General features: G+C 39.4%; 1 protein-coding gene across 1 annotated transcript in view; it reads right to left on the reverse strand.

Annotated features, from left to right (window-relative positions):
- baz2ba (bromodomain adjacent to zinc finger domain, 2Ba) overlaps window positions 1-12,546 on the reverse strand; it is a 153,465-nt gene that overhangs the window by 81,434 nt on the left and 59,485 nt on the right. The window contains 5 exon segments of the mRNA XM_055638807.1: window positions 1,020-1,080; window positions 3,323-3,592; window positions 7,200-7,256; window positions 7,259-7,874; window positions 11,017-11,409. Coding sequence (XP_055494782.1) covers window positions 1,020-1,080; window positions 3,323-3,592; window positions 7,200-7,256; window positions 7,259-7,874; window positions 11,017-11,409 — 1,397 coding nt within the window.

The following is a 12,546-nucleotide window of genomic DNA, read 5'->3' on the forward strand; positions in this document are numbered from 1 at the left end:
TATTCTCTCTGTTTTTAACAATTTTTTGGGTTAGAAAATCTACTAAAAAGATTACATGCTGGGAAGATTAAAGTTAAGCGTCACAGGCAAAATATCACGTGAAGATTTATGGGTGAATCTTAACAATCAGTAACCGCAATGAATGAAACATCTCCTGCATCTGACAAATTGGAGTATTGATAGAAAACGGTAAGGTGGCCAGAAATGCAGTAGTTTAGTTTAATTTAGAGATATAGTGCAGAAATAGGCCCTTCAGCCCAATGAGTCCGTGTTGACCAGAGATCCCTGTATGCTAGCATTATACTAGGGACAATTTATAATTTTTACCGAAGCCAAATGAACCTACAAACCACTACGTCTTTGGAGTGTGGGTGAAAACCAGAGCGCTCGGGGAAAACCCACGCGGTCACGGGGAGAACGTACAAACTCCCTACAGACAGCACCCATGGTCAGGATCGAACCTGAGTCTCTGTCACTTTAAGGCAGCAATTCTACCACTGCACCACTGTACCACCCTCTAGTAGCAAAGTAGAGCAACAATTATCACCCTGAAGGAATTTTCTAGACTTAAATTTATTACACAGCGGTTCAGAATGGGCAACAAGCCATACTGGTTTGAACATAAAGGATTGCAGTAAGTCAGTGGAGGAAAATAATTCAATTTATATAACATCTTTCATGTTCTCAATAAATCCCAAAGTGCTTTCCAACAACTCTTTGGCTCTTCAAATTGTATAGCATTGAACTGGACAAAAATATCTGGTCAGCCAATCCTAGGAATAAATCTTTTACAAATGATGTAATCTTTCCTCTGTTTCACTACAGTAAGAATCCATGTCAGGAATACCACTTTCCACTGCTAATAAAGAACATCACATCAAAACATTCTCCCAAATGACTTTGTCTTTTAAATTACAATTACATGATTTGTCCTACAAGACTGGATGGAACAGTGCACTTTAAGTATTCAACTGGAATATAACATATAATCTACAAGGTATTAAACATGAAACAATTACCCATATTCCAAAGGGATACGCAGCTCTCTTTCATCTGTGACTCTTCTTCTTTTACCTGAACCTGCAAAAAGGAAAATCACGGTTATGGGCCTGTCTCACTTAGGCGACTGCAGGAGACTATGCAGTCGCCACATGTTCGCGGGTGGTTGCCAGGGAGTCACCTTCATGGTCGTGAGGAGTTCCCGCATTCTGGGAACTAGTCTCGGCCTCATTATGGTCGCCGTGAATTTTTCAACATGGTTTCAAAATTAGTGGCGACTAGAATGAAGCCGCCATGGAGAGTAGCGAGAATTCTCGAGCCGTAGATGGGTCGCCAGGAGGTCCCAATGGGTTGCCTCTCGTAGGTTGTAGCCGGTGCTGACCGGTGAATTTCATTGGCTCATTGGGAAACAAAAAGGTAAGCAGTAGTTTTCAGAACCAAGGATAACCGACCGGTAATGTTAAATGTCCGCCGAGCTTCACAGCCGTGTATCTCTGGCTTCTTAAAAGTGTCACCACTCCTTCTCCCCACTTCTCCCCCCCTCTTTTAAAGGACTTACCGTACACTGTGCTTTAGCCATCTTTTTACAGCGCCAACCTTCCTATTCATCGTTACAGCGTAAACCTTCCTGTTCATCATGTGTCTGTTTCACCTTGGCTTTGCACTGTGTGAATTTTTTAGAAAGCGCTCCCCCCGCTTGCCCTGTCCCCGCCTGCATAACGGGCTGGTGAAGGAAGCAATGTGTTTGTGTGTGTGTGTGTTCCACTTTGACAGTCGCCATTCCAGTTGCCGGTTTTTCAGACGATTGCCGGCAACATGATAGTCGCCGGCAGTACGCTGAAAAATTGCCTAAGTGGGACAGGCCCATTACTATTTTTTTTAAAGTATCAGAGTTAACAAAGTCAAATATTTGCATTACCAGCATGCAGGAGTCACATAGTATGAAATATAAATATTGAAGGACATTATGAAATGTTGTTACTATTGTAAATTTCTTCTGGATTTCAATTTGTTTAACTTCTAAGAGTTTCATCTGATTTTAGGTGAGAGGCATAGATATGGTAAATAGTCAGATCTGGTTTCCTAGGATGGGAGTGACCAACACTAGAACTGTCCAACATCATAGCTATAAGTTGAGAGGGGGAAATTTGAATGGAGATGTGCGGGGCAGTTTTTTTTTGCATAGAGATTGGCAGGGGCCTGGAAAACACTGCCGGGGTGGTGCTGGAGGCAGATACGAAAGTGGCATTTAAGAGGCTTGTAGATAGACACATGGAAATGCAGTGAATAGAGAGATATAGATCATGTACAGGCAGATATGATCAGCAACTTTTCATTGTGTTTGGCACAAACATTGTGGGCAGAGGGACCGTTCCGGTGCTGACATCTATTACAATTCCTTAATCTATCATCACGGTTAGCTCAGAAAAAAAGACTAATCTGGTTGGTGAAATATGAAATACTTTTAACAATTCTGTGCTGGCTCACCTTTAATCAAATCAACTTCTCCAGCACGTGCTGTCTTTTTCTGTGAATAATGTTTTAAAACTTATTCTACAACCTAGGTTCAACTGAATAGGAAGAGCAAGCACTCCCCGAAAAAACTTTGCATCACCTTAATCTCCTTGTCCATTCTTCCAGCAGTTTTTCCTGATCATCCGTCAGCAATTAAAATTATGCTGTTAATGGTCGGGATAAGGATGCAGTCTTGCCAATTAACATCACATTGGTAATAGAAAGCAGGCCCCACAAGACCACCATCCAATTCTGAATTTAGAAGCCCGGCCTTCCACATCAAATTTAGAATGGGGTGAGGTCAAATTTTTGAAAATGTCAGTAGGGTTGGAGAGACTGCTCCTACACACATGCATGCGCACGCATGCACACAACCATGCACACACATTGTAAACTAGACGTCTGACCACCGCGCTTAGTTGCGCTACCACAGGATCTTCCCATGTCCTAAGCTCTAGAGTTCACAAACTCTAAAATTCTCTTTCATCCTCTCGAGCATTTCTTTCAATTTATCTTCAAACAAATATGAGCCCTAATAACATGTTATACTTAATGTTACACTAGATTTGTATAACTCATTTGACATGAGAATAACTTATGTTATACTGGATTTGTATAACTCATGATATACTTAATGATATGCTAGATATGTTGACAACCTCCTTGTGAAGTGGCTTTAAAAAAAAAAAAGAACATTAATGGTGCTTTCCAAATGCAATAAACATATTCCAGGAAGAAACTGCTGTCTTGATGAAAAGTGGAAAGGAAACTAGCAGGTAGATGAGATGGAAAAGAAAGTAAATGTTACCAGATGGTGTCGATGGCCCGTATGAAGATGACGGAGTCCCTCTGTAAGTGTGTGATGTAGATCCTGAGGGCAATGAACTAGATGACGACCTTGAAGTTTTCACTACACCGGGATCACAGGTCGTAGAGTGGGCTGACTGACAAGAAGCAGTATGACTAGCTTTGTGGAATTTACGAGGAATGTCATCTTCATTTTCCGTTTCAGGATCATCATCTTCCTTAATGTCATTGTCAGATCCATCCGTTTCCGTCTCTGTGTCACTGTCGGCCTCTAATTGATAGAAAAAAATTGATAAACATTATTAAACATTCCATGAATCACGTGCAGCTGTACCAAATCTGAAGTTATTTCTCATGTCACTGGTCATAAATATTGCTAAGTTAATTTGAAGTTATAACTTAATCACTTTTATCACTGTAAATCCATTACATAGAAATCTTATTTGCATTTCTGGTCAATATATTGTTAATACACATATGTGTAATTGTGCACCTAATACCTTCACATTTTCTATGCATTGCAGTTGTACAGCATACATGTTCTTGCTCATAAGGCTATTAAAGATACATTTCCGTGCAAAAAGTGAGTTGCTACAAATTTCACTGCTTTTGTGGTGTATATTTGATATAATGATCATAGACAATAGACAATAAACAATAGGTGCAGGGGTAGGCCATTCAGCCCTTCAAGCCCCCCATTCAATGTGATCATGGCTGATCCAAGTAGTAATAATTATTTGTAGTTATGCAAGAATTATAAACAAGGAGCTGGAAGGAGCTGTTTTGCTAGCTTTAACGTCACTTTGGCTACATTATGGGACACCATAGCAACATTTGTGAAAGTGGCATAGAGATCTTTAGTTGTGAGGTTCACAGAATTACAGTGTCAGGTTTCCCAATGTAATGCTGTACTGAAGTTATTGGTTTCAACACTTTGTTCGTTATCCACATAATATAAATTCTCACTGCTATTGGAACATAGCTGATTGCAGTCGGCACATACTACTAATTGTGTCTCGACCCAAAACGTCACCCATTTCTTCTATCCAGAGATGCTGCCTGTCCCGCTGAGTTACTACAGCATTTTATGTCCATCTTCAGTGTAAACCAGCATCTGCAGTTCCTTTCTACACTATTAAAGGATGCACAGCAATACAAGTAATGAGGGCGTGTTAGTGCTGAATGATAAAACAATGTAATGAATGGGAGTAGAGTGCAACAGTCTTCCCCACAGGGTCAAAAGGTAATCGACAGTCAAGAGAATAGTCCTTGATCATGGGAGCCAAGGGGACCTCCAGGATTATAGCCAGGTCTATAGCAGAAGGTTGCCGGAGAGATCTTGGTCAAAGCAATCTGTGAATGCTTGCATTTGGGGAAAGGTGAACAATGCTCACTCTCCATGGTTCTGGTGGTCTGCAAGTCCTCTTGATTATCAATTTGGGGTGACTCCACAATGCAGCAATGGGCAACAAATTATGAAATGTGGCAGCCTTGAATGATTCCGAGGCTCAAAAGCTGACAGTAACATTTGTCCTATTGTCCTATTGGGCCCGCATTGGAGCCAACAAAGCTGCCATAAGCGAGTTTGAACAAAGTATAGTCTGAATGTTGGCCCTCAATATCGTAAAGCTTCCAAGAAAGATTGGATTCTTGTCCTTGACTTAGCAACTGTTATTTTTCCAGCACAGTGAGGTTGAAAATCTTACTATTCGTGAACTGCACATGTTTCACTGCTGTTGATAGATGCCAGTTACACATAAAAATAAATAATAGAGAAATGAAAAACATGCCACATTGTCTGGTCGAATTTTCCAATTTGTGCGAAGATGTTTAGAAATGTGCACAAAATTATTTAATTCCAGGTTTCGTCCATTTTCAACCATAGACTGAGTTTTTGAGTTCTCAAACAAAGTTCTAGAAATCAGTTTTAAAAAAGTTCAGTACAATGCATATACTGAAGAATGAAAGACCAATAGAAGCACAAAAATCTGCAGATGCTGGAATCTTGACCTAAACAAAGTGCTGGAGGAACTCAGTGGAGCTGGCAGCATCTGTGGAGGAAATGGAGAGGCAATGTGTTGGGTCGGGACCATTCTCTTTTGTTAATCATAGCAAAATTGATTACAACCAATTACTTCTCAGGTTGCAAATATTTATTTATATTGGCAAAAGGTATTTGTAAGCAGAGGTTGATTGGTCTCACTTTATGCAGATGAGAAACCATCTTAGTCATTCAAAATGGTTGGAATCAAAAAAGTCCTGTGAATTTTCTTTTAACAGGTCGCTATGTTTTAAAGGGAGATTTAAGACGTGATTCAATTATAGAGCCTTGAGCAAACAAATCGGTAGAAAGGAGCTATAATTGGAGGGTTTTATTTAAATGTTTCTGCTCAGTACTGAGAATTCTGGTTATTTTAGTTAAAAATTTGTGCTAAAAAAAATCTGCTGCTTTCACATTGCTATTCCTGTATAGTTTTCATGTTAGATAAAACAATTAAAATTGAAAATTCGTTGTTCTTCTGAAGATTAAATTATCATACCAACAAGCAAAATGCATCATTAAACTAGAGTGACAACATCATGATTCTCTCCGTTTTGTGCTATATCCAAGAGCCAACAATGGTCTATGTAAGATATTTTTGTTCTTCTCAACAGGAACAGATTCACGTTGGGCAGGTAATGATCTTAAGAGCCATGCAGTAGCTGAAAATGAACTAGCATGATTGACATGCATTGAGCTTAAGCAAAAACTATTTGTCACTTTAGCATTATTTATGACCAGTTACTAGACGGGAGCCTTTCTTCAGAAAGGAATTGAAGTCAGGCCATCAGGCATGGCAAAAAAAAGTATTGAAACAAAATGTTTATCCCACAAAAATGTGTTGGGAATAAAGAAATAAAGGAAAACAATATTAACCACAATTTTTCTTTTTAATACAATAAATAATAAGATAATTCATTAATCCATATAAATCTATTTTATTGGGTGTCAGATGGCAATGTAAAGTAAATAAACCAATGAAGCATTAAATGCTGCTTAATATTGTGCAATAAATGCTCCACAACAAACCAAGAAAATCTTGAATATTGTGGGCCCATAGTAACACTGCACTGACATGTTTGCCAACTTAAAATATTCTATAAATTGCACACTAACAGTTATGAAGATAATACAGTGATGAAGAGATTATAATGATTCAACTGGATAATGAGGAATTAAAAGTTCTGTCAGAACCCACTTTTAACATTTGATACCTTTGAAACAATATATAAATGAAATATTCATGTGGGAAAATATAGAATTTGTCTGATTTTAAATGTTGGGCAAAGCTGTTGGGCAAAAATCATCTCAGAGACATAAGTTGGGAAATGATAAACCAGCATCATGTTTTATACTCCACTGGTTTCCTTTTGCAATAATTTCAAGGCGCAAGAAGATAAGCAGAGTATTGTCCATTTTAGAACACAGAACCATACAGCACAGGAACAGGTGCTTCAGCCCACAATATCTATGCCAAACATGATACCAAGGTCAACACTTATCTGCATGCACATGATCCACATCCCTCCATGCCTATACAAAGTCTCTTCAATGCCACTATCACACCTACCTCCACCACCAGCAATGCGCTCCAGGCACTCTGTGTAAAATAAAAACCTTTTCCAGTCATCTCTTTTAAACTTTGCCCCTCTCTGCTTAAAGATATGCCCTCTGGTACTATATTTGATCTTTCTATCCTGGGAAAAAGATTCTGACTGTTTAACCTATCTATGCCTCTCATAATTTTATATACTTCATTTCGCACTAACAAACAATATAACACCTACATTTTGTTGAAAACCTCAATTTAATTTAATAAAAGTCTTAAAACTCTAACCTGATTGACTGTCATTAGAATCATCTTCATCATCATCATCATCATCATCATCATCTCATCATCATCATCTTCATCATCATCATCATCATCATCATCATCATCATCGTCGTCTGACTCATCAGAATCCTTGCTACTTGGGACATCTGAACCATTTCCTCTGAACTGCTCGGCCAAAGACTTGGAAGAATGATGCTGCTGTTGCTGTTGAATAGGTGCAGTGATCTTAATGCTCACTGATTTGTCATGAGCTGAACTCTGGGATAGTACAGGAGAGGTAGAATGTCGAACTGGTGTCACGTGATTGCTAGAATGATTCTTTAAATTAGTACCCAGTAGAATTGGTGAAAAGGGTACACTGCTACCAGAGTTTGTAATTTTATCAGTATTCTTAATTTGGATTCTAGATTTGGTCGTAAGTGCCAATGGGGCTTCCTGAATGACACTCTGAATTACTCCGTTAGGTTGCTGCTGCACAAGTGCACTTGTTATCGAAGGGCTTGATTGGTTACCATCAACTGGAGGCAGCTTCTGGTGTGCTGGTGAACTAGCAGCAGATTTTGGACTAGACAAAGGGGTCTGGAAGCTCTTGTTACCACCAGCTGCTGCCTTCTTCTGGGCCTTGTACTGCTCTTGCTGTTTCTTTAATTGTGCTGGAAATGACTGTTTAAATAGCTCCTGTAAATAAAACAGAATATTGAATTAATAACCAGGAATGCAATGACTAATAGAATAAAGGCAATATAAATCAAAGGCAAATTTTGCTCACGCCAGTACAATGTTTCTGGCCAAAAGTACAATTTTCTTCAGGATACCCAGTAAAAGCATATGCAACAGATCTCAAATATATCCATCATATTAAATCCATACCACTAAAAGGCAAAAAGTAAAATCCTAAATCTCAATAGTTAGTCACAGATTAACAAAGGCTGAGTAAAACAATACACATCTCCAGATATAGACACAAAGTGCTGGAGTAACTCGGCAGGTCAGACAGCATCTCTTGAGGACCTGGATAGGCAACTTCCTGATCCGCTGAGTCGCTCCAACTCTTTGTGTCTTTTTTGTAAACCAGCATCTGCAGTTCCTTGCGTCTACATCTCCAGATACCTATCTGCGGTTCACAGCCCACACATGCACATTAACACTTGGAGACACCCTGAAAGGAGGAAAACGGGGCAGAGAATCTATCTAAATTATTACAGCAGTTCTTGCAGCCAACCACCATTCGATCCCATCCACATTTTGTGAAGTCTGACCATCAGGCTGCATTTCTACTATAAGTAGAAACTGAAGCAGGAAGATGAGTACAGAAAGTCAGACGGTTACGGTCTCAAGAAGCAGACGAGTTCCTGCGTGACTGCTTTGAGTTGATGGGCTGGTCCACGTTCAGGGACTCGGCTGTCAACCTGAACGAGCTTACCATTGCCGTCACAGGTTTGATCAATAAGTGTGCAGAGGACTGCATGCCAAAGTTGTCAATTTGAGTATTCTACAAACAGAAACCATGGATGAACCTTGAGATCCAAACCCTAGTGATGACCCAGTCTGAGAAGCTCAAATCAAGTGATCACGACCACATAAGAAATCTAGGTACAATCTTCGCAAAGCCATCAGGGACATCAAGAGACAATTCCAGATCAATCTAGATTCTCACATTACGTGCACAGACACCCATCAACTGTGGCGAGGCTTGAATGCTCTAAGAGGTTAACAAGCAGAGCCAGGCGGAATCGCTGGCAAAATGTGTACCTACCCAATGAGCTCTAAGTAATGTACTCTACGCTCATTTTGAAAGTCAGTGGGATTACGTCAACCGTCCTGACAGCTCCAGATGCGCCGGTACTTAGTCACTGACTCACGTCAGATCAGCCTTCCTGATAGCGAACCCGTGGTAAGTGGTCTTCCCAGATAGGCCCCCGCACCTTGTTCTCAGAACCTGCCCGGACCAGCTGATAAGAGTATTGACAAATATTTTTAATCTCTCCCTACTACAATTTGAGGTTCCATCTGCTTTCAGAAGACTACTATCATCCCAGTGCCAAAGGAAAACAAGGTAGTGTGTCTCAATGACTTCCGTCCAATGACTCTGATATCCATCATCACAAACTGCTTCAAGAGGCTGATCATAGTACACATCAACTCCAGCTTCCCAAACAGCCTTGAGCCACTGAAATGTGTCTATCACCACAATAGGTCCAAGTCAGATGCTATCTCCCTGACTCTATACTCATCCCTGGAAAGTCTGGATAACATTCCAGATATGTCACACTTCTATATATTGACAAAACCTCCATCGTCAATACCACAATTTCAACCAAATTCATCTCCAAACACCTGAACCCAAGTCTCAGCTCCCCCCTCTGCAACTGGATCTTTGACTTTACGACCCATAGCTTGCAATCAATAACGATAGGCAACAAAACATCCTCAGTATTGGTGCTCTGGAAGGCTGCATTCTCAGCTGCTTACTATGCTCTCAACTGCTCTGACTCCATTTACAAGTTTGCAGATGACACCACTGCAATAGGCTGGATCTCAAACAATAACAAAACAGGGAAGAAAGGAGATCGAGCTTTTTAGCATGATGTCAAAACAGCCACCTCTCAATGCCTGCAAAACAACGGAGCTGGTCATCGACTTCAGGAAGCTGTGTGAAGTACATGCCCCAGTCTGTATAAATGGTACTGTAGTGGAGACACTAAAGAGCTTCAAGTCTCCAGGTGGAAATATAACCAACAATTTGTTCTGGTCTGACCACATTGACACTACAGCCAAGGAAAACGCATCAGTGCCTCTGCTTCCTTAGAAGGCTACAGAATTTGGCAATCTCAGTTATGATTCCAATTTCTGCAGAAACATTTTCTCTCCATATGCATGACAGTTTGGTAGGGCCCTAACCATTATACAAACCAGCCACCCCCCTCCACCCCTTCTCAATCGACTTTATACTTTATACTCTGCCTCGGGAAAGCAGCCAATAATCAAGGAGTTCACAACCTGGCCATTCTCTCTTCTTACCTCTCCCGTCAGGCAGGAGATAAAAAAGCTTAAAGTACCACTGGATTCAAGAACAGTTATTTCCCTGCCATAATTAGACTTCTTAATGGACAGCTCTCATATGCTGTGGATGAATTCCTGATCTTCTAATTTGCCTCGTTATGGCCCTTGCACTTGTTTTTTAATCTGCGCTTTCTCTGTAACTGTAACACTATATGGTCTCTTTTGCACCACCTGATGTACCCTTGCATGGTACAATTTGCCCAGATAGTGCACAAAAAAAAGTTTTCACTGTATCTTTGTAGACGTGATGATAATAAATCCCCAACCAATCATAAAAATGGATTTTGACAGACCTTCAGGGCATCGTGGAAGAAAAGATAAAACTGGCTGAGTATATAGATTATTTTCTTTAAATTGCAGCTTGATAACATCTATCCTTTATTTGTAAAAATAAGCTAAGCTAACGAATCTATGTTAATTATTTCATATGTCATGGCATAACATGCTCAAAAATAATTGTAAAAGTTTCACATTAACACAAACAAAATAAGAATAATATTTAACAATATTGCAATAAACAAAACAAAGACCAAAAATGAGAAATTTCCAAATTAAATAACTGAATTTTATTTTAACAACTAAAGATGAATATATCAGCTCCAAAATTAACTCCAAACTTTTAAAAATCAAACTTTGGATTTTGCAGTTTCACATTTTCTCTCCTTTTCATAGTTGGCCATGGCCTGAATAATGAGCTTTGGTCAGGTCTGTAGATTTTTCAGTTTTAAAAATGATCACTGAAATTAAGTCAACTTGCCTGCTTCAAACGAAGATCATGTGGTGACCCCAGTTCTTCAGAACCACTTAAATTCCCTGCCTTGAGAAGTTCAGGTAAAGCACCAGCTGGTTTTGGAGAAGATTCTTTCCTTCCCTGATAGACCAAAGGCACAGGTTTCATCCCAACTGTTAGCCCAGTGGACTGAATGACACTCTGTTTTTTGCCAGACTCATCATTTGTGTGAGAGGTCTGGAAAATGAGGGAAAGTTGCGACAAAACTGGAGGTTGCTTCAGCTGGGATTGGAATGAATGTGAAGTTTGAGAATCTGTGGCAAGATGCAAATGCTGGTTCATTCTTTTATCATATGAGTATTTAAGTTCACAAGCAGTTTGGCTCATTTCTTTTGACTCTTTCATAGTGTGCATCAAACCCTGCAAATAAAATTTAAATTCACTTGGTAAGACAAAATATTTTTTTAAAGAATTATAGGTTAGGTCCTTTAATTTTTTTTATACTATGCCCAATAATGTTCTTAAACTTAACTTTTTTAAACATCACCCTTAATGTAAATAATTAACTTTAATTTATAAACTGGAATCAGCGAACCTCAGCTAGGCATGCTAAGACTAGCGAGAAGAATCAAACCTGAGGATATAATGAGACCTGTTCTTACTTTCTTGAAAAGCACACATTTTTGAGGGTTGGGGAAATGCCTCAATTATGATGGTCCACACAACTGAATAGATTGCCAACAATCCCCATTTATCGCTAAACCTATGAACGGCCACTTAAGAAACACAAAGGTTAGATGTACATGTGGATGACACCCAAGGAGCATTCAAATGAATTTGTTTTACCCACATTAAAACTTTAAATGTTCTTTCATGCAGCTCGACAATGTACTTTTTTATTTCAGTGAAAATACAACCTTATAAACTTAGAACATAGAACAATACAGCACAGGAACAAGCCCTTCGGCCTATAATGTCTGTGCCAAATGAGATGTAAAATTTGCAGCATATCCATGTATCTACTAGATTCTTAGATTCCAGGCAACCACTGCCGTCTGTATATAAAAACTACTTGCCCTGGACACCTCCTTTAAACTTAGCCCACACCCCTTAAAGCTATGCCATCTAGTCTTTTCCACTCTGAAAAAATATTCTACCCTATCTCTGCCTCTCATAATTTTAGATACTTCTGTCAGGCTCCGGCACTAAGGAGAAAACAATCCAGAATAATATTTCTACTGACCATCTAAAATTTACAATACCATGTTTTGCAATTCAAACTTTGAACGCCCCGTAATCTCTTTTCAATTTACCATATCTCTCATGCCCTTTTCAAAGTGGGTAGTGGTCTATGTAGAGCACTTTCCATGTGATTAGATTTTTTAAATTTGTAAAACAAACCACAATGAGCCTTTAAACAAGTCTTAGCTTAGTTTAGTTAAGAGATACAACCCAACGGCCCATCGACATTGCTGAACAGCAACCATCCATACACTAGTGACAATGTACAAAAGCCAATTCACCTACCAAACGGTATGTATTTTGGAATATGGGAGG

The sequence above is a fragment of the Leucoraja erinacea genome, chromosome 7 (genome assembly GCF_028641065.1).
Source record: "Leucoraja erinacea ecotype New England chromosome 7, Leri_hhj_1, whole genome shotgun sequence".
Lineage (NCBI taxonomy): Eukaryota > Metazoa > Chordata > Chondrichthyes > Rajiformes > Rajidae > Leucoraja > Leucoraja erinaceus.